Genomic DNA, 25,698 nt, shown 5'->3' with positions numbered 1-25,698 from the left:
AGGTACTGCTCGTTAGGGGCAGAATTGTGTGATGGAGACGCTCGACCTGTAACTCGGATCCACACGTTTTTGTTATTTAAAAATTGTAAAATAAATGACGGACAAAGAGTTGTTAAAAATACGTTTTTATTCATGTACAAGAATATTTACGTAATAACTCGTGCCGAATATTTATTACGTCCTATGCTCAAACAGTTACAATACAATGCAAACCATGTCACTTCCAGGAATATCAAATCATAAAAGTATCATTCCCCCTTGATTTCATTATTGGTTAACGACATTTGTTCACTGTGCGTCTGACTTGAAGTCCAAGCCGTACATCAGACGAACGCGTCATCAATGTACATCCTGAAATCCGTTATCTAAAGTTGCTTATGACAAACCAAAAAAGCTATATTAAATAAAAATAAACGTTTTAAATTTTGAGTTAAGATGTAATTACAGACTCATTTCAACTTTAACTCAACGGGAACACTTAACCGTGACAATGATCAGTAATTTAACCCTCTCACAACCACTGCTCATGACACCACTTTAGCAAATCACCACCTGCAAGTAACGAAACTCTCAAACACATTGTAAAACTAAAGTGTCAACATCACTGATGTAATCAATTGTAAGGTATCACTTTGTCTAAAAGAAACACGTAAAATTATTCAATCCGGCTTGATAGGTAAACAACATTGAATATTAGTTTTCACTAATCCATAGCTCTTGGTTTAACTCTCGAGCCACTCCAATACATCCAGCCATCTCTCAGGATCCAACTGCATGGGATCGAAGGTAGAATTATCTTCAGGAATCATTGCAGCACCTTGAATTTCACCTTTTGATTTCAGCCTCTTAGCATCGTGGACCTTCTGATGTCTGTTCCGTATTGATGACTGTGCAAATGCCTTTCCACACACAGAACACAGGAACGGCTTCTCGCCTGTGTGTGTTCTCTGGTGAATCTGAAGAGTTGACGAGAGTGAAAATGCCTTCACACACACAGAGCAATTGAATGGCTCCTTGCTCCCGTGTGCTAGGGGCTTCGCAGAGCGTATCTGCTCCATGTGACTGCTTCTTCTGAGCGGAGTAACAGTAGCATGTGTTATCGAAAATTGAAAGTATCCTATCGGCCGCGAGGATGGTAAGCGTTGTGTTTTGGGATTTCTTTAACTGCCAAAACAAGAACGTCACTCGCGTTTAACCGAGACGCGAAAATAGACACTTACTTGGAGATTCACGGTGTATCGATGTTTGTAAAGATGTTGCCACGAACTCTCCCGAAGCAAAGGCCAACCTGTCGACACAGCAATTGTGTTCACCAGGCTGCGTTGTCTCGCGATAGAAGGCGATCAGCAGAGCGACGAGTCGAGCGTCCAGCCTCATCAAGTTCCCACTGGACATGGCCTTGAGCTCTGCTTCTGAGCCGCCTTATAACTCCCCCCCGAAGACCCAATTCTTTGTCTTTCAGGATATTTACATTCTATTGTTAATTTTGGAAGGTACAATCCGTATGTCTATTAACATACCGAATGGTAATGTGCCCATTGTGTTTCATGCCTGAATATGTAAGTGCATCTCATTGTGTAATTGCGCGCTTATTTTGAATAAATTGGATTAGCGCTGTAAAAACACGTTCCCCATGCCCTCCATTGTTATTGTAAATTCTTAATGCGATTCTAACCCTGCACCCCCCGCAGTTCGCATATCCGACCCTCGGTTCGATTGAACGTTCACTTTACATACATATGAGCAGAGTGCGATTATAATACTGCTAATGAGATTATAATACCGTCCCTCCGTTAATGGTGGTATAAATTATAAAACCAGTTGAGAGTTTATAGTCGTTTAATGTTTAGTGTTATTGTTTATAGTGTTATCAGTTTACGTGTTTATAGAGTACAGGTGATCCCCGGTATACTTCGGGATTCGTGACCGGAACGTTGCGAAACGATTTATAACGAGGACCTTTCTCCGTGCCCACCCAGACAGCTCATCCACATGTCCTGTACAGGCCAAGTCTGCTGTGTCCGACGTGGTGGGGCGCTCCACAACGGAGACCGTACGCCAAAGGAGATGTGTTGATCCGCCCACAGTTTCCCAGCCCCTGAGGCCCGGGGTGCCTCGAGGATCTGCCACGTGCGAGGGACCGGTGCCTGGAGCCCGGTCCAAATTCTTTACAAGAAGCCAGGGACCTGCCTAACGCTTCAAGGCTGTGGACAACGTGGAAGCATGTTAGGATTATTGTTGTTGTTGTTGTTGTTTTAATGTTTTCGTGTTGTTGTTGTCGGGTGAGTAGGGTCACACCGCTTACCCCGTACAGATGAGCGTTAAGATTGTGATTGTCGGGCGTCGGGAAAATGTTGCTACAGCTGCTGCCCTGACGCACGTGGCTTCTAAAAATTGTTGTTTGCCGAGACGGCAATTTGTTTTTAGAGGTTGGGTGGTTGGGGTGATGTTCAGACAGTGCGTTAACGAAGGGACAAGTGGTGACAACAGGATAGAGAGAGTTCAAGAAGGGAAGGCGAGACCAAGGGTTGAGGGAGGTTCACGCCGAGAGTAAGAGAAGCGGAGGAACGAGGTTCGGGGCTGTGTTAGTGGGGATTCGGGTCGTGGCTGGTTGCTGTCTCCTCGTCGTCGTTGCTATATCGTGACGCCGGGGTCCAAAGCCGTGTTAAAGCCTAAACAAAAGAACCTTCTATTGTCTGAGTCCGGAGTCGTTACAATTGCAACGATTAATAATATCACGGGATTATTTTGGGTTTGCACGTTTATTTAAACATATACATGTGGATATTGTAGAGTGCTATTCGATGTCACGGAGATGGAACATTCATCCAGTACTCAACATCCTGATTATAATATGACCATAGTGCGATTCTAATAGTTTTAATGGGATTCTAATCATTGCATATCCCAAGTCGCATTAGCGACTCCAGATTCACATTTACAAATATCAAACATTCGTGCACAGTGTTACTCTAATAATGTTTAAGCGATTCTAACTCTGCACACCTCCCGTCACCCCAGTTCGCATATCCGACCTCCGGTTCGCTTGCACGTACACTAGAAGTATTTAAATACTTCTAATGAGAGTATAATACCGAACCTCCGGTTATGATGGTGTATATATAAAAAAAAAAGTTTAGTTCATAGGCGTTTAATGTTAAGTGTTATTGTTTATAGTGTTATCAGTTTACATGTTATAGAGAACAGGTGATTCCCGGTATACTTCGGGATTCTTGACCTGAACGGTGAGAAACGATTTATAACGAGGACCTTTCCCCACCAGATCGCAAGCCGCTAATGAGAAGAATCCGGGGCGGCGGGAACACGTGCTTCCATGGGCGGTCTGGGACAGGGCCTGGTTGTAGAATCATAGAGGTGAGACGGCCTCAGTGAGTACGAATGTAGTTGGGGCGTCGGCGTTGGTTCGTCCACCGGTCCAGCCTCAAAACTGATGTCCGTCCCCACCCAGACAGCTCATCCCCATGGATTGTACAGCCCAAGTCTGGTGTGTCCGACGTGATGGGGCGCTCGGCAATGGAAACCGTACGCCAAAGGAAATGTGTTGTACCGCCCACAGTTTACGAGCCCCAGAGGCTCGGCGTGCCTCAAGGATCCGCCACGTGAGAGGGAGCGGTGCCTGGAGCCCGCTCATATTGTTCACAAGAAGCCAGGGACCTGCCTAACCCTTCAAGGCTGTGGTGCGAACCCTTGACGCCCGGAAAGGCACAAGATTCCATCATGGGCGAGGCACCGGCGGCGAGAAGCCGGTCAAAATGCGCAAAGTTGCGATTGTAGGATCCACACCCAACACACGGACAATAGAAGGGTCCCCTTGGACAACGTGGAAGCGTATTAGGATTTGTGTGTGGTTGTTGTTGTTTTGTTGGTTTATTGTTGTTGTTGTTGTTGTCGGGTGAGTAGGGTCACACGGCTTACCCCTTACAGATGACCGCTAAGATTGTGATTGTAGCGGCGTGGGAAAAATTTTGCTACAGCTGCTGCCCTGACGCACGTGGCTTCTAAAAAATTGTTGTTAGCCGAGACGGCTCATTTTGTTTTAAGATGGTTGTTGTGAAGACAGTGCCTCATCGAAGGGACAAGCGGTGACAACAGGAGAGAGAGAGTTCAAGAAGAGAAGGCGGGAGCAAGGGTGGAGGGGAGGTTGACGCCGAGAGAGAGTTGAAGGAACGAGGTTCAGGGCTGTGTTAGTGGGGATTCGGGTCACGGCTGGTTGCCGTTAAGGCGTCGTCGTTGCTATATCGTGACGCCGGGGTCCTAAGCCGCGTTAAAGGCTAAATAAAAGAACCCTCTACAGTCTGATTCCGGAGTCATTACAATTGCAACTATGAATAATCTCACGGACTTGGGTTTGTGCGTTTATTTAAACATATATATATACACGGATATTGTATAGTGCTATTCGATGTCATTCAGATGGAACATTCATCTAGCTGATGATGATTGCTTGTGTTGCAGTCGAAACGTCGTGAGAATTTTATTGTTTTATATTTTTATTATTTTATTGTTTCCCTTCAACGTGACTTTACCGAAAGAAACAAGAATATAAATCCCTGCAGTCACGAAAGCTTTAAATCAAAATTCATCCAGCTGTCAAAGTCCTGATTCTAATATGACTATTGTGCGATTCTAATAGTTTCAATGGGATTATAATCATTGCATATCCCAAGTCGCATTAGCGACTCCCGATTCTCATTTATAAATATCAAACATTCGAGCAAAGTGTTATTCTAATAATTTTAATGCAATTCTAACTCACCCCAGTTCGCATATCCGACCTCCGGTTCGCGATTTTAAAACGACCACAGTGAGATTCAAATACTTCTAATGATATTTTAATACCGTACCTCCATTTGTGTTGTAATACATTATTAAACAAGGTTATAGTCGTTAATGTGTTTATCGTTTAGACTGTTACAGTTACATCTTACAGAGTACAGTCTATCCACGGCATACTTTGGGATTAGCGACTGGTACGTTGAGAAACGATTAACAACGGGGACCTTTCCCTCAAGGAACATATCTTGATGGGGTAGACAGCCAATATGCTGCCGGTTAAGGGCAGATTCATGGGACGGAGACCTGAAATTTTTACACGTTTTTGCTTTAAACATTGTAAAATAAATAACGGACAAAAAATTGTAAAAAATATGTTTTTATTCATCTGCAAAAATATTCACTTAAAACTCGTATCAAATGTGTGTTACGTCCTATTCTCAAACAGTTACAGTTGAATGTAAACATGTCAATTTCAGGAACACCAAAGCGTCAGCGTTTCATTAACTATTGATTTCCTGATTAGTTCACCACATTTGTTCACTGTGCGTCTGTGGTGAAGTCCAAGCTAAAAATCCAACAAACGCGTCATCAAAGTACAGCCTGACATCGGTTATCTACAGTCGCTTATTACCAACCAATAAAAACTATGTAAAATAAAAAATGTTTAAAATGTTGAGTAAAGATGTAATTAGACTCAATTCAACTTTAGCTCAACAGGAACACTTAACCACTACAATATTGTCAGCAATTGAACACTCACAACCAGTGCTTATCACACCACTTCAGCAAGTAATCCGAAAACATTAAACCACCACGTCACGAAACTCACAAAAACTGTAAGGGGCAACATTACAAGCAAAATTACTCAATCCGGCATAATAGGTTAAACCACATGCAACATTATTTCTCAGTCACCCCTAGCTCTCGTTTTGACTCTCGAGCCACTCCATTACATCCAGCCATCTCTCGGGATCCAACTGCATGGGATCGAAGGTGGAATCTCCTTCAGGACTCATTGCAGCACCTCGAATTTCACCTTTTGATTTCAGTTTCCAATCATCGTGGACCTTCTGATGCCTGTTCAGATTTGATGACTGTGAAAATGATTTTCCACACACAGAACACAGGAATGGCTTCTCGCCCGTGTGTGTTCTCTGGTGTCTCTTAAGATGTGATGGCCGTGAAAATGCCTTCACACACACAGAGCAATTGAATGGCTTATTGCTCCCGTGTGCTAGGGGCTTCGCAGAGCGTATCTGCTCCATGTGACTGCTTCTCTGAGCGGAGTACCAGTAGCTTGTGTTATCGATAATTAAAAGTATCCTATCGTCCGCGAGGATGTTAAGCGTTGCGTTTTTAGATTTTGTAAACTGCCAAAACAAGAATGTCACTCGCGTTTAATCGAGACGCGAAAATAGACACTTACTTGGAGATTCACGGTGAATCGATGTCTGTAACCCGTCTGAAGATGTCCCCACGAACTCGCATATTCACTCACCATACGAAGCAAAGTCGCCTAACTGTCGACACAGCAATTGTGTTCACCAGGCTGCGTTGTCTCGCGTTAGAAGGGCGATCAGCAGAGCGACGAGTCGAGCGTCCAGCCTCATCAAGTTCCCTCTCGAAATGGCCTTGAGCTCTGCTTCTGAGCCGCCTTATAACTCCCCCCCTTGGATCCAATCCTTTGTCTTTCAGGATATTTGCATTCGATTGTTAATTTTGGAAGGTACAATCCGTATGTCTATTAACATACCAAATGGTAATGTGCCAATTGTGTTTAATGCCTGAATATGTAAGTGCATCTCATTGTGTAATTGCGCGCTTATTTTGAATACATTGGATTAGCGCTGTAAAAACACGTTCCCCATGCCCTCCATTGTCCTCGAATTAAAGTGAATGCAGTCCCGTGGCGTTGCCCACAACCGCCGAGCTTCGGGGCTTGAGCACGTTCAGACGCGTAGTGACCACACTTACAACACAATCACTCTAACATCAGTAACCAAAACCCGATCTGGTACATGGTCTCTGCTTAATCTGGTTTGTATCCGTCATCACTCCGGAGACAAACAGCGAGGCACGGTTCGGCCAGCCACCACCTCATTTGCCGCAGCGACTTTAATAGCTGCTCTCAAACAACACTGTCACCATTAGTTGTTTACGGATTAGGGTGTTAAGTGGACAATCAGTCGTTTTGGTATCAAGGCGTAGGGGATAATAGACACCTCTGTTATCCCATAAACACAATACACAGCAGCGGGAAGGCTGCCTTGTTGGGGAGATGTAGTTTGTGTAAGGCGCTGTGAATGGACTTAGGCGATGTGACTGGGTGATCACACGGATTCCGAAACATAGCGGAGACGATACGATCCACTGCGCTCCATTTCCCAACATGGACAACGACATTCTCAGTAAATCATGTGTAGTGTACAGTAAGGGAAAATGTATTTGATCCCTGCTGATTTTGGACGTTTGCCCAATGACAAAGAAATGGTCAGTCTATAATTGTAATGGTAGGTTTGTTTGAACAGTGAGAGACAGAATAAAGATTTCTGGCTCCCAGGTGTCTTTATACAAGTAATGTGCTGAGATTAGGAACACACTCGTAAAGTTAGTGCTCCTAATCTCAGCTTGTTACCTGTATAAAAGACATCTGTCCACAGAATCAATCAATCAGATTCCAAAGTCTCCACCATAGCCACGACCAAACAGCTTTCCAAGGATGTCAGGGACAAGATTGTAGACCTACATAAGTCTGGAATAGGCTACAAGACCATTGCAAAGCACCTTGGTGAGAAGATGACAACAGTTGGTGCGATTATTCGCAAATGGAAGAAACACAAAAGAACAGTCAATCTCCCTCGGCCTGGGGCTCCATGCAAGATCTCACCTCGTGGAGTTGCAATGATCATGACAACGGTGAGTAATCAGCCCAGAACTACACGGGAGGATTTTGTCAATGATCTCAATGCAGCTGGGACCATAGTCACCAAGAAAACAATTGGTAACACACTACGCCGTGAAGGACTGAAATCCTGTAGCACCCTGCAAGGTCCCCCTGCTCAAGAAAGCACATTTACATGCCAGTCTGAAGTTTGCCAATGAACATCTGAATGATTCAGAGGACAACTGGGTGAAAGTGTTCTGGTCAGATGAGACCAAAATGGAGCTCTTTGGCATCAACTCAACTCGCTTTGTTTGGAAGAAGAGGAATGCTGCCTATGACCCCAAGAACACCATCATATATTGTGTAATATATGATGGTGTTGTGTAATTGCGCGCTTATTTTGAATAAATTGGATTAGCGCTGTAAAAACACGTTCCCCATGCCCTCCATTGTTATTGTAAATTCTTAATGCGATTCTAACCCTGCACCCCCCGCAGTTCGCATATCCGACCCTCGGTTCGATTGAACGTTCACTTTACATACATATGAGCAGAGTGCGATTATAATACTGCTAATGAGATTATAATACCGTCCCTCCGTTAATGGTGGTATAAATTATAAAACCAGTTGAGAGTTTATAGTCGTTTAATGTTTAGTGTTATTGTTTATAGTGTTATCAGTTTACGTGTTTATAGAGTACAGGTGATCCCCGGTATACTTCGGGATTCGTGACCGGAACGTTGCGAAACGATTTATAACGAGGACCTTTCTCCGTGCCCACCCAGACAGCTCATCCACATGTCCTGTACAGGCCAAGTCTGCTGTGTCCGACGTGGTGGGGCGCTCCACAACGGAGACCGTACGCCAAAGGAGATGTGTTGATCCGCCCACAGTTTCCCAGCCCCTGAGGCCCGGGGTGCCTCGAGGATCTGCCACGTGCGAGGGACCGGTGCCTGGAGCCCGGTCCAAATTCTTTACAAGAAGCCAGGGACCTGCCTAACGCTTCAAGGCTGTGGACAACGTGGAAGCATGTTAGCATTATTGTTGTTGTTGTTGTTGTTTTAATGTTTTCGTGTTGTTGTTGTCGGGTGAGTAGGGTCACACCGCTTACCCCGTACAGATGAGCGTTAAGATTGTGATTGTCGGGCGTCGGGAAAATGTTGCTACAGCTGCTGCCCTGACGCACGTGGCTTCTAAAAATTGTTGTTTGCCGAGACGGCAATTTGTTTTTAGAGGTTGGGTGGTTGGGGTCATGTTCAGACAGTGCGTTAACGAAGGGACAAGTGGTGACAACAGGATAGAGAGAGTTCAAGAAGGGAAGGCGAGACCAAGGGTTGAGGGAGGTTCACGCCGAGAGTAAGAGAGGCGGAGGAACGAGGTTCGGGGCTGTGTTAGTGGGGATTCGGGTCGTGGCTGGTTGCTGTCTCCTCGTCGTCGTTGCTATATCGTGACGCCGGGGTCCAAAGCCGTGTTAAAGCCTAAACAAAAGAACCTTCTATTGTCTGAGTCCGGAGTCGTTACAATTGCAACGATTAATAATATCACGGGATTATTTTGGGTTTGCACGTTTATTTAAACATATACATGTGGATATTGTAGAGTGCTATTCGATGTCACGGAGATGGAACATTCATCCAGTACTCAACATCCTGATTATAATATGACCATAGTGCGATTCTAATAGTTTTAATGGGATTCTAATCATTGCATATCCCAAGTCGCATTAGCGACTCCAGATTCACATTTACAAATATCAAACATTCGTGCACAGTGTTACTCTAATAATGTTTAAGCGATTCTAACTCTGCACACCTCCCGTCACCCCAGTTCGCATATCCGACCTCCGGTTCGCTTGCACGTACACTAGAAGTATTTAAATACTTCTAATGAGAGTATAATACCGAACCTCCGGTTATGATGGTGTATATATAAAAAAAAAAGTTTAGTTCATAGGCGTTTAATGTTAAGTGTTATTGTTTATAGTGTTATCAGTTTACATGTTATAGAGAACAGGTGATTCCCGGTATACTTCGGGATTCTTGACCTGAACGGTGAGAAACGATTTATAACGAGGACCTTTCCCCACCAGATCGCAAGCCGCTAATGAGAAGAATCCGGGGCGGCGGGAACACGTGCTTCCATGGGCGGTCTGGGACAGGGCCTGGTTGTAGAATCATAGAGGTGAGACGGCCTCAGTGAGTACGAATGTAGTTGGGGCGTCGGCGTTGGTTCGTCCACCGGTCCAGCCTCAAAACTGATGTCCGTCCCCACCCAGACAGCTCATCCCCATGGATTGTACAGCCCAAGTCTGGTGTGTCCGACGTGATGGGGCGCTCGGCAATGGAAACCGTACGCCAAAGGAAATGTGTTGTACCGCCCACAGTTTACGAGCCCCAGAGGCTCGGCGTGCCTCAAGGATCCGCCACGTGAGAGGGAGCGGTGCCTGGAGCCCGCTCAAATTCTTCACAAGAAGCCAGGGACCTGCCTAACCCTTCAAGGCTGTGGTGCGAACCCTTGACGCCCGGAAAGGCACAAGATTCCATCATGGGCGAGGCACCGGCTGCGAGAAGCCGGTCAAAATGCGCAAGGTTGCGCTGGTAGGATCCACACCCAACACACGGACAATAGAAGGGTCCCCTTGGACAACGTGGAAGCGTATTAGGATTTGTGTGTGGTTGTTGTTGTTTTGTTGGTTTCTTGTTGTTGTTGTTGTCGGGTGAGTAGGGTCACACGGCTTACCCCTTACAGATGACCGTTAAGATTGTGATTGTAGCGGCGTGGGAAAAATGTTGCTCCAGCTGCTGCCCTGACGCACGTGGCTTCTAAAAATTGTTGTTAGCCGAGACGGCTCATTTTGTTTTAAGATGGTTGTTGTGAAGACAGTGCCTCAACGAAGGGACAAGCGGTGACAACAGGATAGAGAGAGTTCAAGAAGAGAAGGCTGGACCAGGGGTGGAGGGGAGGTTGACGCCGAGAGAGAGTTGAAGGAACGAGGTTTAGGGCTGTGTTAGTGGGGATTCGGGTCACGGCTGGTTGCCGTTAAGGCGTCGTCGTTGCTATATCGTGACGCCGGGGTCCTAAGCCGCGTTAAAGGCTAAATAAAAGAACCCTCTACAGTCTGAGTCCGGAGTCATTACAATTGCAACGATTAATAATCTCACGGACTTGGGTTTGTGCGTTTATTTAAACATATATACACGGATATTGTATAGTGCTATTCGATGTCATTCAGATGGAACATTCATCTAGCTGATGATGATTGCTTGTGTTGCAGTCGAGACGTCGTGAGAATTGTATTGTTTTATATTTTTATTATTTTATTGTTTCCCTTCTACGTGGTGACTTTACCGAAAAAAACAAGAATATGAATCCCTGCAGTCACGAAAGCTGTAAATCAAAATTCATCCAGCTGTCAAAGTCCTGATTCTAATATGACCATAGTGCGATTCTAATAGTTTCAATGGGATTCTAATCATTGCATATACCAAGGCGCATTAGCGACTCCCTATTCGCATTTACAAATATCAAACATTCGAGCACAGTGTTATTCTAATAATTTTTAAGCGATTCTAACTCTTCACACCTCCCCTCACCCCAGTTCGCATTTCCGACCTCCGGTTCGCGATTTTAAAACGACCACAGTGAGATTCAAATACTTCAAATGATATTTTAATACCGTACCTCCATTTGTGTTGTAATACATTATTAAACAAGGTTATAGTCGTTAATGTGTTATCGTTTAGACTGTTACAGTTTACATGTTACAGAGTACAGTTTATCCACGGCATACTTTGGGATTAGCGACAGGTACGTTGAGAAACGATTAACAACGGGGACCATTCCCTCAAGGAACATATCTTGATGGGGTAGACAGCCAATATGCTGCCGGTTAAGGGCAGATTTGTGTGACGGAGATCCTCCACCTGAAATTTTCACACGTTTTTGCTTTAAACATTGTAAAATAAATAACGGACAAACACTTGTTAAAAATATGTTTTTATTCATCTGCAAAAATATTTACTTAAAACTCGTATCAAATGTGTGTTATGTCCTATTCTCAAACAGTTACAGTTGAATGTAAACCATGTCAATTTCAGGAACACCAAAGCGTCAGCGTTTCATTCCCTATTGATTTCCTGATTAGTTCACCACATTTGTTCACTGTGCGTCCGTGGTGAAGTCCAAGCTAAAAATCCAACAAACGCGTCGTCAAAGAACATCCTGACATCGGGTATCTACAGTCGCTTATTATCAACCTATAAAAACTATGTAAAAGAAAAAAATGTTTAAAATGTTGAGTAAAGATGTAATTAGACTAATTTAAACTTTAGCCCAACAGGAACACTTAACCACTACAATATTGTCAGCAATTGAACACTCACAGCCAGTGCTTATCACACCACTTCAGCAAGTAATCCGAAAACATTAAACCACCACGTCACGAAACTCACTAAAACTGTAAGGGGCAACATTACAAGCAAAATTACTCAATCCGGCTTAATAGGTTAAACCACATGCAACATTATTTCTCAGTCACCCCTAGCTCTCGTTTTGACTCTCGAGCCACTCCATTACATCCAGCCATCTCTCGGGATCCAACTGCATGGGATCGAAGGTGGAATCTCCTTCAGGCCTCATTGCAGCACCTTGAATTTCACCTTTTGATTTCAGTTTCCAATTATCATGGACCTTCTGATGCCTGTTCAGATTTGATGACTGTGAAAATGCCTTCCCACACACTGGGCACAGGAATGGCTTCTCACCCGTGTGCGTTTTCTGATGAGCTTGAAGAGTTGATGACCTTGCAAATGCCTTCCCACAAACAGAACACGGGAATGGCTTCTCGCCTGTGTGTGTTCTCTGTTGAGTTTGAAGAGTTGATAACTGTGCAAATGCCTTCCCACACACAGAGCACAGGAACGGCTTCTCGCCTGTGTGTGTTCTTTGGTGTCTCTGAAGATGTGATTGCCGTGAAAATGCCTTCACACACACAGTGCAATTGAATGGCTCCTTGCTCCCGTGTGCTTGGGGCTTCGCAGAGCGTATCTGCTCCATGTGACTGCGTCTTCTGAGCGGAGTAACAGTAGCTTGTGTTATCGATAATTAAAAGTATCCTATCTTCCGCGAGGATGTTAAGCGTTACGTTTGTGGATTTCTTTAACTGCCAAAACAAGAACGTCACTCGCGTTTAACCGAGACGCGAAAATAGACACTTACTTGGAGATTCACGGTGAATCGATGTCTGTAACCCGTCTGAAGATGTCCCCACGAACTCGCATATTCACTCACCATACGAAGCAAAGTCGCCTAACTGTCGACACAGCAATTGTGTTCACCAGGCTGCGTTGTCTCGCGGTAGAAGGCGATCAGCAGAGCGACGAGTCGAGCGTCCAGCCTCATCAAGTTCCCTCTCGAAATGGCCTTGAGCTCTGCTTCTGAGCCGCCTTATAACTCCCCTCCTAGGATCAAATCCTTTGTCTTTCAGGACATTTGCATTCGATTGTTAATTTTGGAAGGTACAATCCGTATGTCTATGAACATACCGAATGGTAATGTGCCCATTGTGTTTCATGCCTGAATATGTAAGTGCATCTCATTGTGTAATTGCGCGCTTATTTTGAGTTCCGTGACGTGGTGGTTTAATGTTTTCGGATTACTTGCTGAAGTGGTGTGATAAGCACTGGTTGTGAGTGTTCAATTTCTGAAAATATTGTAGTGGTTAAGTGTTCCTGTTGAGCTAAAGTTGGAATGAGTCTGTTACATCTTTACTCAACATTTTAAGCGTGTTTTTTCAATAGTATAGGTTTTTTCTTTGTCAATAAGCGACTTGAAATAACCGATTTCAGGATGTACCTTGATGAAGCATTCGTCTTATGTATTGTTTGGACTTCAAAATAGACGCACAGTGAACAAATATGGTGAACTAATAAGGACATCAATGGGGAAGGATAATTTGGTTTGGTATTCCTGGAAGTGACATGGTTTGCATTATTGTTTTATATATATTTATATATTATATATATTATTATTTTGTTGTTTCCCTTCAACGTGACTTTACCGAAAAAACTAAGAATATGAATTACTGCAGTCACGAAAGCTTTAAATCAAAATGTAGCTATACTCTTTGGTTCTTTAGGTAACGTCACGTAGGTAGACAGAATAATAGATAATAATAGATCCATAATGTGATCTATTATTTTTCTACCTACGTGACTTTAACGAAATAACCAAAGAGCGGATTCCTGCAGTCACGAAAGCTTCAAATCAAGATTGTACTGTAACTGTTTGAACATAAGACTTGATCAACTTTCGATACGAGTTGTAGTACTGTACATATTCTTGCAGATGAATAAAACATTATTTTCAACAACTGCTTGTACGTTATTTATTTTACAACGTTAATAGCGAAAACGTGTGGAGCCGAGTTTCAGGTGGAGCTTCTGTATGTATAGTGTACGTGCGAGCGAACTGTGTTCGTATGCATGTAATATGTACGTCCTTTGGACATGCGAATCGGTGGTCGGATATGCGAGCTGGGGGGTGCAGGATTAGGATCGGATAAAAATGATTATAATAACACTACGGTAGTATTATTATAATTACACTGAGATAGAATGTTTGTTATATGTAGATGTACATGGGGAGTCATAAATGCAACATGGGAGGTGCGCGGTTTACAATCTCATTAAAATTAATATAATAACAACGTGGTGCTATTAGAATCTCGATATCTACTGCTGCTGTTCTGCGGGTGGTGGCTTCCGATTCGGGCTCTGCTCTTCCTTTGCTCGCCTGGATGGTGCCGCTGGACCCAGCGTCTCTACCGACAGGCGTTGTAGCAGCTGGGTGATGGCATCCGTGAGTTTGTCAATTTTCTCTTCAAGTTGAGGCCGTCTCCCTCGTGGTCTCCTGCCTCTGGGGCGTGCTGTGGGTTGCTCATGGCCGAGGTGGAGCTGCATGTTGGATCGGGTGTAGAAGTTATTTCAGCAATGTATTTAAGGACAGTGTTGTGTTTTAGAATGCGTCTAGACAAGGAAGGTGTCTTGTTCTACACGGGCAGCCCAAATGATTACAATTTCTGTCATTAAACGGTGTGAATTAATTCATAAGTAGTATTCGTTTAGCCTCGCTGTCACGAACAGATTGTAAACTTTAGTCGCTCACATTTCAGCTCACACATGATAATCGCAATTATTTCCAAAGACGTGTGGTGTCCCACAAAAGCAGTGCCCGGACACAAATAGCCGGGGGATAACGCCTTTAATCAAATTCTCTCTTCAAACGCACCCGATTTCTGCACTTGATCGACGCCTTTGATCAACTCGACATTGTAAACTCTCACATAATAAACATTGTGAACACCGTAACCTATGAACCTCAATCTATCCATTGTAACGATATTAAAATAAATACGAAAAACTGCTAGAGTTTTGAATAACATAAATGGAAGTGCGGGATTATAATCGCATAAGAATAATTAGAATCGCACTGTGTGCGTAGTGGAATCACACTGTGGGAGTGAAACACCACATTCTCTCCACACTCACACACCATTTCACCAAACCATTGCACCAAAACATCACCACACCACAAATCACCACAGGAGGAGGAGCACGTGATAGAGGAGAAGCGCCTTGTGGAGCAAAAGCGCCTCGATGAGGAGCAGCGCCTCGCCAAGATCGAGCGACACTGGCTCCACACTGCTACCACCACCACCACTGACACCACCGACACCACCACTGACACCACCGCCACTACCGCCACCACCACCACCACTGACACCACCACCGCCACCACCGTCACCACCAATCCTGTGTAGGGCCCGATTGCCCCGAGCTCTGGAGAAGAGGGCTTTCAAGAAGATAAAGCAAACTCCGCAGCTGCTGAGCCACGGTAAACCACTCTGCGTGTGCCCTGAGTGTTTATTTTTGTTATTTATTACCATGCTTCTTACGTAGCTTGAGCCTTACTCGGTCTCAAGACTTTTTTTTTCAGTTGGGTCCTGCCAAGTTTGCTCGCAGTTGGCAACAAAGTTGCTACTGTTTGTGATCCAAATTGAACGATTTGCATTGCTTGTGTGGGTTCAGTAACAGGGAGAAAGCTGCAGAACCCTCCCAGAACAGGGGGGCTGCACAATCCACACAGAGAATGTGGCCCAACGTGGAAATCAAACCCAGGTCCCAGTTGCTGTGGGGCACAGGTGCTCCAGCCCTGCCGCACTCACAAAACACACAGGCACTGCAAACCCCACGTGTACATTCCGCTACACTACGGACAGATGTATTTTCCATATTTGGTTTCTGGGTTAGACCACATAGCGAAGCGGGCATATCTTCACCATGTAACTCTCCATCCACGGTGAGATTTTCGCTGACTGTAGCCTGCTTCCAGGCCAGCTGCCAAGTCGCCTTGTAATGCACAGAGACAGCTACCACCGAGAGGGGTGTCCAATTTCAAATGCGTTGAGATGAGAGATGGGAGAGGCTCATCGCATGCAACGCACTCTGAGATGCCTTCGACGTCAAGGGAGGCGGCTCTGTCGACCACGAATCACTGTCGGATATTTTTTTCGAAATCGTGAAAGGGTTGAAGCGGCCAAAGGGTCTCGCACTCATTCCTCACCACTTACAGTTCAGATCTTGCTTCCCGCCCAGGCTATTATCGCCACTGCATTAACCACACAGATACACGCCCATTCCATCACAGTGGACGTTCAGGATCTCTACCGATGCCGTTTGAAATGCTTAGGCCATTACGTGCAAGGGGTCAATTAGAATATACATAGAGAAATGTGTAAATCTAGATTTGAAGTTTTAGTGACTGCAGGGATCCATACTCTTTGGTTCTTTCGGTAAATTCACGTCGGTATCATAAAATAAATTATATTAAATCACGACGTTCCAATAGCCATGTCGTTATTGCAAGAATATTTCTTGCTGTGGTTTTCCCACCGGATGATGATTGCTTGTGTTGCAATCGAAACGTCGTGATTTATTTTATTTTATTTTACATCTACGTGACTTTACCGAAAGTACAAAAAAAATGTAACTTCAAATTATTCAGCTAAATTTCCACAGCAACGCCACCCAGTACTGTGAAACTACAGCAGTCTGTGCGAGACACAGCTGCACCTATCTCAAGGATAGCCTTGTGCCATGACAATGACAGCACCAATACTAATCACACTCACTGGCCATGTCGTTATTAAGCTCAAATTAATCCGCCACACATTCCACCCACGTACGATGGGGAAGATGGCGATGTCTGCTGTAGGAGGAAGGTGGAACGGGGTCGTGTTTGTCTCTTCACAGATCTGAGCCAGCGCAGCCCTCCTCCTCACTCGTCCAGGCCTTTGAAGCGACGACAGAGTTTGTGGAGAAGGAGACGAAGGAAGAGGTGGAGGAGGAGATGATGGAGGATGAGGTAGAGACGGAGGAGGAGGAGAAATCGGAGGAAGAAAAGGCAAAGGAGGACGAGATTGTGATGGTGACAATGGAGGAGAACACTGAGGGAGAGGATAAAGACAATACGGAGATGGAGGACAAGGAGACAACAAAGGATGAACAGATGGTCGTGGTGGAGGACATGGAGACGACGGACTACGGGAAAACAATGGTGGTGGTGGTGGAGGAAGAGAAGATGGTGATGGAGATGTTGGTGCGGGAATGTGAGGAGGAGACGAAGGAGGAAGAGATGGTGCTAGTGGAGGAGGAGGAGACGAAGGAGGAAGAGATGGTGCTAGTGGAGGAGGAGAAGATGGAGGTGACACAGGAAGAGGATGAGGAGGTCGAGGAGAAGATGGTGGTGGATGATGAAGACGAGGGGATGGAGAAGGATGAGACAGAGGAGGAGAAGATGGAGGAGGTGCAGGTGGAGATGCACGAAAAGAAGAGGACGCGAGGGGGCCTCGCTCGCGTGGCGAGAGCGATCAACTCACTCCTCCGCCACGTTCTGCTTTGTGGTGGAGGTCCACCGCCACCTCGTGATGCACGCCACACAAACACCACACGGTTCTCCAGATAGACGGTGCCACTGGGACCACGTCTGGGGAATGAAGCTGAGCAGCTTCATTCCCCAGACGTGGGTGTGACCCTACTCACCCGACAACAACAACAACAACACGAAAACATTAAAACAACAACAACAACAATAATCCTAACATGCTTCCACGTTGTCCACAGCCTTGAAGCGTTAGGCAGGTCCCTGGCTTCTTGTAAAGAATTTGGACCGGGCTCCAGGCACCGGTCCCTCGCACGTGGCAGATCCTCGAGGCACCCCGGGCCTCAGGGGCTGGGAAACTGTGGGCGGATCAACACATCTCCTTTGGCGTGCGGTCTCCGTTGTGGAGCGCCCCACCACGTCGGACACAGCAGACTTGGCCTGTACAGGACGTGGGGATGAGCTGTCTGGGTGGGCACGGAGAAAGTTCCTCGTTATAAATCGTTTCGCAACGTTCCGGTCACGAATCCCGAAGTATACCGGGGATCACCTGTACTCTATAAACACGTAAACTGATAACACTATAAACAATAACACTAAACATTAAACGTCTATAAACTATCAACTGGTTTTATAATTTATACCACCATTAACGGAGGGACGGTATTATAATCTCATTAGCAGTATTATAATCGCACTCTGCTCATATGTATGTAAAGTGAACGTTCAATCGAACCGAGGGTCGGATATGCGAACTGCGGGGGGTGCAGGGTTAGAATCGCATTAAAATTTTACAATAACAAATGGTCGTATTAGCATTTTTCTGTGCTTGAATGTATGTTATGCGCAAATGCAAATAGTTTAGTCGTCAATGCGAGGCAGGGGTTAAGAAGTGCACCTTTAATCCGGTGTTAACGTATTTTTTTAAAAAATCTTATTTTAGCAGAATATTGTTGATAAGAATTCGTCTGGACATGGCACGTGCCTTGTTCTTTGTCCGTCAAAGGAGTTCATTCATGAGGTGTATTCGCTGAGCCCCGATGACAGTAACCCACTTCAAGTTATGGTTAAACAAAGTAATCTACAGTCGCTTAATTATCAGCTCCGACATCATCATCGCAATCATTTCCAACGATGTGTGGGGTCCCGAGAGAGCAGGGCCCGACCACAAACAGCCGGGCAGCGGAAGCAGCAGAATCAGAAGTAGCTGCGTCGCATTTGATCAACTGTGACATTGTAAACTCTCAACTGTTAAACTCTAACATGGTGAAATATAATATTATAACCTATTAACTAAAACCTATCCTTTGTAACGCTGTAAAATACGATTAACTGTTATAGTGTATAACCACGTAAATGGAGGTATTGGATTATCATGGTATTAGAATCATTAGAATCGCATTGTGCTCGTATTAGAATCACACTGTGGTCGTACGTATGGTAAGTGAATATGCGAACCAGGGGTAGGATATGCAGAATTATAATCAAATTACAATTATTAAAATCCTACTAGTCGTATTAGAATCACACTGTCCACTGTTGGATGATTGGGTCGTATCAATGGAATCGAATATCTATATACACTATATATACACACACAAAGATTATAACAATCACACATTGTAACATATGTACACTTCTCATGATTCAAAAACGTATTTAAAAATGTTTTCATTTTTTTACTTTTACTGAGAGTCGTTGTCCATGTAGGGAGATGGAGCGCAGTGGATCGTATCGTCTCCGCTATGTTTTGGAATCCGTGTGATCACCCAGTCACATCGCCTAACTCCAGTCACAGCGCCTTACCCAAACTACATCTCCCCAACAAGGCAGCCTTCCCGTTGCTGTGTATTGTGTTTATGGGATAACAGAGGTGTCTATGATCCCATACGCCTTGACTAAGACGACTGATTGTCCCCTTAACACCCTAGCCCGTAAACCGCTATTGGTGACAGTGTTGTTTGAGATCAGCTATTAAAGTCGCTGCGGCAAATGAGGTGGTGGCTGGCCAAACCATGCCTCGCTGTTTGTCTCCGGACTGATAATGGATGGCATGGGGAACGTGTTTTTCCAGCGCTAATCCAATTTATTCAAAATAAGCGCGCAATTACACACTGAGATGCACTTACATATTCAGGCATGAAACACAATGGGCACATTACCATTCGGTATGTTAATAGACATACGGATTGTACCTTCCAAAATTAACAATCGAATGCAAATATCCTGAAAGACAAAGGATTGGATCCTAGGAGGGGAGTTATAAGGCGGCTCAGAACAGAGCTCAAGGCCATTTCGAGAGGGAACTTGATGAGGCTGGACGCTCGACTCGTCGCTCTGCTGATCGCCTTCTACCGCGAGACAACGCAGCCTGGTGAACACAATTGCTGTGTCGACAGTTAGGCGACTTTGCTTCGTATGGTGAGTGAATATGCGAGTTCGTGGGGACATCTTTAGACGGGTTACAGACATCGATTCACCGTGAATCTCCAAGTAAGTGTCTATTTTCGCGTCTCGATTAAACGCGAGTGACGTTCTTGTTTTGGCAGTTTACAAAATCTAAAAACGCAACGCTTAACATCCTCGCGGCCGATAGGATACTTTTAATTATCGATAACACAAGCTACTGTTACTCCGCTCAGAAGAAGCAGTCACATGGAGCAGATTCGCTCTGCGAAGCCCCTAGCACACGGGAGCAAGGAGCCATTCAATTGCTCTGTGTGTGAAGGCATTTTCACGGCAATCACATCTTCAGAGACACCAGAGAATACACACTGGCGAAAAGCCATTCCAGTGTTCTGTATGTGGAAAGGAATTTTCACTTTCAGCAGACCTTAAACGCCATAAGAGAACACACACGGGTGAAAAGCCATTCCTGTGCCCTGTGTGTGGGAAGGCATTTTCACAGTCATCAACTCTTCAAACTCATCAGAAAACACACACAGGTGAGAAGCCATTCCTGTGTTCTGTGTGTGGGAAGACATTTTTACTTTCTTCAGACCTAAAACGCCATGAGAGAACACACACGGTCGAGAAGCCATTCCTGTGCCCTGTGTGTGGGAAGACATTTTCACTTTCAGCAGACCTTAAACGCCATAAGAGAACACACACGGGCGATAAGCCATTCCTGTGCCCTGTGTGTGGGAAGGCATTTTCACAGTCATCAAATCTGAACAGGCATCAGAAGGTCCACGATGATTGGAAACTGGAATCAAAAGGTGAAATTCAAGGTGCTGCAATTAGTCCTGAAGGAGATTCCACCTTCGATCCCATGCAGTTGGATCCCGAGAGATTGCTGGATGTAATGGAGTGGCTCGAGAGTCAAAACGAGAGCTAGGGATGACTGAGAAATAATCTTGCATGTGGTTTAACCTATTAAGCCGGATTGAGTAATTTTGCTTGTAATGTTGCCCCTTACAGTTTTTGTGAGTTCCGTGACGTGGTGGTTTAATGTTTGCGGATTACTTGCTGCAGTGGTGTGATAAGCACTGGTTGTGAGTGTTCAATTGCTCACAATATTGTAGTGGTTAAGTGTTCCTGTTGAGCTAAAGTTGGAATGAGTCTGTTACATCTTTACTCAACATTTTAAACGTGTTTTTTCAATAGTATAGGGTTTTTTTCTTTGTCAATTAGCGACTTTAAATAACCGATTTCAGAATGTACCTTGATGAAGCATTCGTCTCGCGTATCGTTTGGACTTCAAAATAGACGCACAGTGAACAAATATGGTGAGCTAGTAAGGACATCAATGGGGAAGGATAATTTAGTTTGGTATTCCTGGAAGTGACATGGTTTTCATTATACTGTAGCTATACTCATTGGTTCTTTAGGTAACGTCACGTAGGTAGACAAAATAATAGATAATAATAGATCAATAATGTGATCTATTATTTTTCTACCTACGTGACTTTAACGAAATAACCAAAGAGCGGATTCCTGCAGTCACGAAAGCTTGTTGTGATTTGATGAAGTGGTGTCATGAGCAGTGGTTGTGAGAGGGTTAAATTCCTGATAATTGTCAATGTTAAGGGTTCCCGTTGAGCCTTTGTTGAAATGATTCTGTAATTACATCTTTACTCGAATTTTAAACCTTTTTTAAAGTAATTTTGCTTTTTTGGTTGGTAATAAGCAACTTTAGATAACCGATTTCAGGATGTACATTGATGACGCGTTCGTCTGATGTACGGCTTGGACTTCAAGTCAGACGCACAGTGAACAAATGTGGTTAACCAATAATGAAATCAATGGGCAATGATATGGAAGTGACATGGTTTGCATTGTAATGTAATTGTATGAGCAGAGGACGTTGTAAATATTCGGTACGAGTTTTTACGTTAATATACTTGTATATGAATAAAACGTTTTTTTAACATCTGGTCGTCATTTATTTTACATAATTCCTAGCAAAAACGTGTGGAGCCGAGTTTCAGGTGGAGCATCTCCGTCACACGAGTCTGACCTTAACAGGCATCATCTTGGCTGTCTGTCCATTAGCATGTGTTCCTGGAGGGGAAAGGTCCCCATCATAAATCTATTCGCAACGTTACGGTTCCTAATGCACTCTATGACATGTAAACTGTAACTCCATAAACGATAACACGTTAACATCATGATCATCTCTCACATTAACATAACCACTCGTCGAGGAGACCGCTTTCCTATCTAACAGTGACATGATAATTTCTCACGTTAACATCACTAGCACCAGACACTTCTTTATGACCCTAGGGCTACACCCATTTCAAACCTTTTAAAACAGTCTGCCTCAGCAGCAGACCACGCTGTCCCACCTGATGACGGACGCTTGTGTTGCGCCCGAAACGTCGTCATTTATTTTATTTTATACCTACGTGACTTCACCGATAGAACCAAAAGGTATAAACAATATACTGTATGTAGCATTTCGATTCCATTGATGTGAAACATTCATCCAACATTGGACAGTGTGATTCTAATACGACTACAGTGGGAATCGAATAATTGTAATTCTATTCTAATCCTGCATATCCTACCCTTGGTTCGCATATTCACTTAATATACATACGACCACAGTATGATTCTAATATGAGCACAGTGCGATTCTAATGATTCTTATGCTATTATAATCTCTCACCTCCATTGATGTGTTTTAAAACAATACAAGTTTAGTATTTTATAGCTTTACAATGGATATGTTGTTCTTCATAGGTTATAATATTATATTTCACGATGTTAGAGTTCAACATGTGAGAGTTTGCAATGTCAGAGTTGGCCAAATCCGTCGATCAAGGGCATCGATTGGGTGCGTTTGATCAGAGTCTGATCAAAGGCGTTATCCCATCACGGGACACCTCCGTATATAACAGCAACAGAAGCAACAACAACAACAGTAAAGACAACATCAGCAGTGACACATTTCGAAGACGACGCAGCCAATTCTGATTCTGCTTCTTCTGCTGCCCGACGATTCGTGGCCGGGCCCTGCTTTCGCGGGACCCCACACGTCTTTGGAAATAATTGCGACGATCATGTCAGAGCTGAGATTTGAGCGACTAAAGTTTACTTCGTTTCAACTTTACTGTGTATAGGTTCGTGCCAGCGGGGCTAAACGAATACTACTCATGAATGAACTCACACTGTTTAATGACATAAATTATAATAATTTTGGTTGATTAAGTAGAACCAGTCACCTTACTTGTCTAGAGGCATTCTAAACATAACACTGTCCTTCAATATATTACTAAAATAACGTCTACACCATATTCAACATGCAGCTCCACCTCGGCCATGAGCAACCCACAGCACGCCCAGAGGCAGCAGACCACGAAGGAGACGGCCTCAACTTGAAGAGAAAGATGACAAACTCACAAATACTCTTTGGTTCTATTCGGTATACGTGACTTTACCGAATAGAACCAAAGAGTATGGATCCTTGCAGTCACGGAAGCTTTAAATCTAGAAACTCACAGATGCCATCACCCAGCTGCTGCAACGCCTGTCGGTAGAGACGCTGGGTCCAGCGGCACCATCCAGGCGAGCAAAGGAAGAGCAGAGCCCGAATCGGAAGCCACCACCCGCAGAACAGCAGCAGTAGATAGCGAGATTCTAAAAGGACCACGTTGTTATTATGATAATTTTAATGAGATTTTAAACCGCGCACCTCCCAGGTTGTATTTGCTACTCACGATGAGCATTTATATTTAACATACATTCCAGCTCAGTGTAATTCTAATACGACCATAGTGTAATTCTAATCATTTTTATTCGATCCGAATGCTGCACTCCTCAGTTCACATATCCGACCCCCGGTTCGCATGTCCAAATGACGAACATACATATATATCACATTGTGATTCTGATACTTCTAATATTGATTTTAAGCTTTCGTGACTGCAGGAAGCCATACGGTTTGTTTTTTTCGGTAAAGTCACGTAGGTAGAAATAAAACAAAATAAATGACGACGTTTCGGACTCAACACAAGCGCACGTGTTCAGGTGAGAATCGTGATAGCCGCGATGTCTCCTACAGACATCGTTTCTGGTGCTTGTGTTGCGTGCGAAACGTCGTGATTTATTTTCACGATGTTATTTTCACGAGGTACCTCTGCGGATGTGTATACTTTAACTTAGCTATTTCATTGAGCCATTTCAATGCTAAATTCAATGCTAATTCCTTTGTCAAGGCGCTTGGTCTTTTTCTTCTCACACAGCTTAAAGGTCGTGATCTAAGCGTGGCTTCTCCCACTCCAGCGCTGTCCTCCAGACAGTCTCGTCTCTTCACCTGATAAAGGCCGCTTGTGTTGTGGCCGAAACGTCGTGATATTTTGTTATTTTATTTTCACCTACGTGACTTTTCCCAATAGAACCAAAGAGTATGGATCCTAGCAGTCATGAAAGCTTTACATCTAGAAGTGATTTATTTTGTTTTATTTCTAACTTCGTGACTTTACCGAACGAACCAAAGAGTATGGATATTGTAATAGTGTCCCTCCGTTTATGGTGTTATAAATTATATATTCGAAAAACTAGTTTATAGTCGTCTAATGTTGAGTGTTATCATTAAAGTGTTACAGTTTACATGTTTTAGAGTACAAGTGATCCCCTGTATACTTCGGAATTAGAGACCGGAAGGTTGCTAAACTTTTTGTAACGGGGACCTTTCCCCTCTAGGAAAACGTGTTGATGGGTGAGACAGCCAACACGTTGCCGGTTAAGGTCAGACTTTGTGTGACGGAGATGCTGAACCTGAAACTCGCTTCGCACGTTTTTGCTACAAAGATTGTAAAATAAATAACGGACAATCAGGTGTTAAAAATACGTTTTTATTCATCTGTAAGGATATATGCGTTACAACTCGTATCGAAATTGTATTACGTTTCAAACTGTCACAGTACAATCGTGATTTGAAGCTTTCGTGACTGCAGGAATCAATTATTTCGGTAAAGTCACGTAGGTAGAAAAATAGTAGATCACATTATTGATCTATTATTTTGTCTACCTGCGTGACGAGTGATAACGATACAAAACAGACCAAGCGGAGGCCATGTACCAGATCGGGTTTTGGTTACTGATGTTAGAGTGATTGTGTTGCAAGTGTGGTCACTACGCGTCTGAACGTGCTCAAGCCCCGAAGCTCGGCGGTTGTGGGCAACGCCACGGGACTGCATTCACTTTAATTCGAGGACAATGGAGGGCATGGGGAACGTGTTTTTACAGCGCTAATCCAATTTATTCAATATAAGCGCGCAATTACACAATGAGATGCACTTACATATTCAGGCATGAAACACAATGGGCACATTACCTTTCGGTATGTAAATAGACATACGGATTGTACCTTCCAAAATTAACAATCGAATGCAAATATCCTGAAAGACAAAGGATTGGATCCTATGGGGGGAGTTATAAGGCGGCTCAGAAGCAGAGCTCAAGGCCATTTCGAGAGGGAACTTGATGAGGCTGGACGCTCGACTCGTTGCTCTGCTGATCGCCCTTCTAACGCGAGACAACGCAGCCTGGTGAACACAATTGCTGTGTCGGCAGTTAGGCGACTTTGCTTCGTATGGTGAGTGAATATGCGAGTTCGTGGGGACATCTTC

The 25,698-nt window shown here is 44.2% G+C and overlaps 1 protein-coding gene and 1 long non-coding RNA gene across 2 annotated transcripts in view; both read left to right on the top strand.

The window, feature by feature from the left end:
• The window catches only part of LOC142907387 (uncharacterized), a 141,429-nt gene that overhangs the window by 54,780 nt on the left and 60,951 nt on the right, over positions 1 to 25,698 (top strand). The window contains exon 4 of the mRNA XM_076056868.1: positions 20,376 to 20,768. Within this exon, the coding sequence (XP_075912983.1) occupies positions 20,376 to 20,768 (393 nt within the window). The remainder of the gene's footprint in view (positions 1 to 20,375; positions 20,769 to 25,698) is intronic.
• On the top strand, positions 2,907 to 6,726 carry LOC142907354 (uncharacterized). The gene is made up of 2 exons (XR_012930958.1): positions 2,907 to 3,375; positions 3,578 to 6,726. It is a non-coding gene; the product is annotated as an uncharacterized LOC142907354 (long non-coding RNA).

Source organism: Petromyzon marinus, chromosome 78 (assembly GCF_048934315.1).
Source record: "Petromyzon marinus isolate PM22_M1 ecotype Great Lakes invasive population chromosome 78, UKy_Petmar_22M1.pri1.0, whole genome shotgun sequence".
Classification (NCBI taxonomy): Eukaryota; Metazoa; Chordata; class Hyperoartia; order Petromyzontiformes; family Petromyzontidae; genus Petromyzon; species Petromyzon marinus.
Note: the sequence above shows the minus strand (reverse complement) of the source record. Positions and strands in the feature narration are given on the sequence as shown.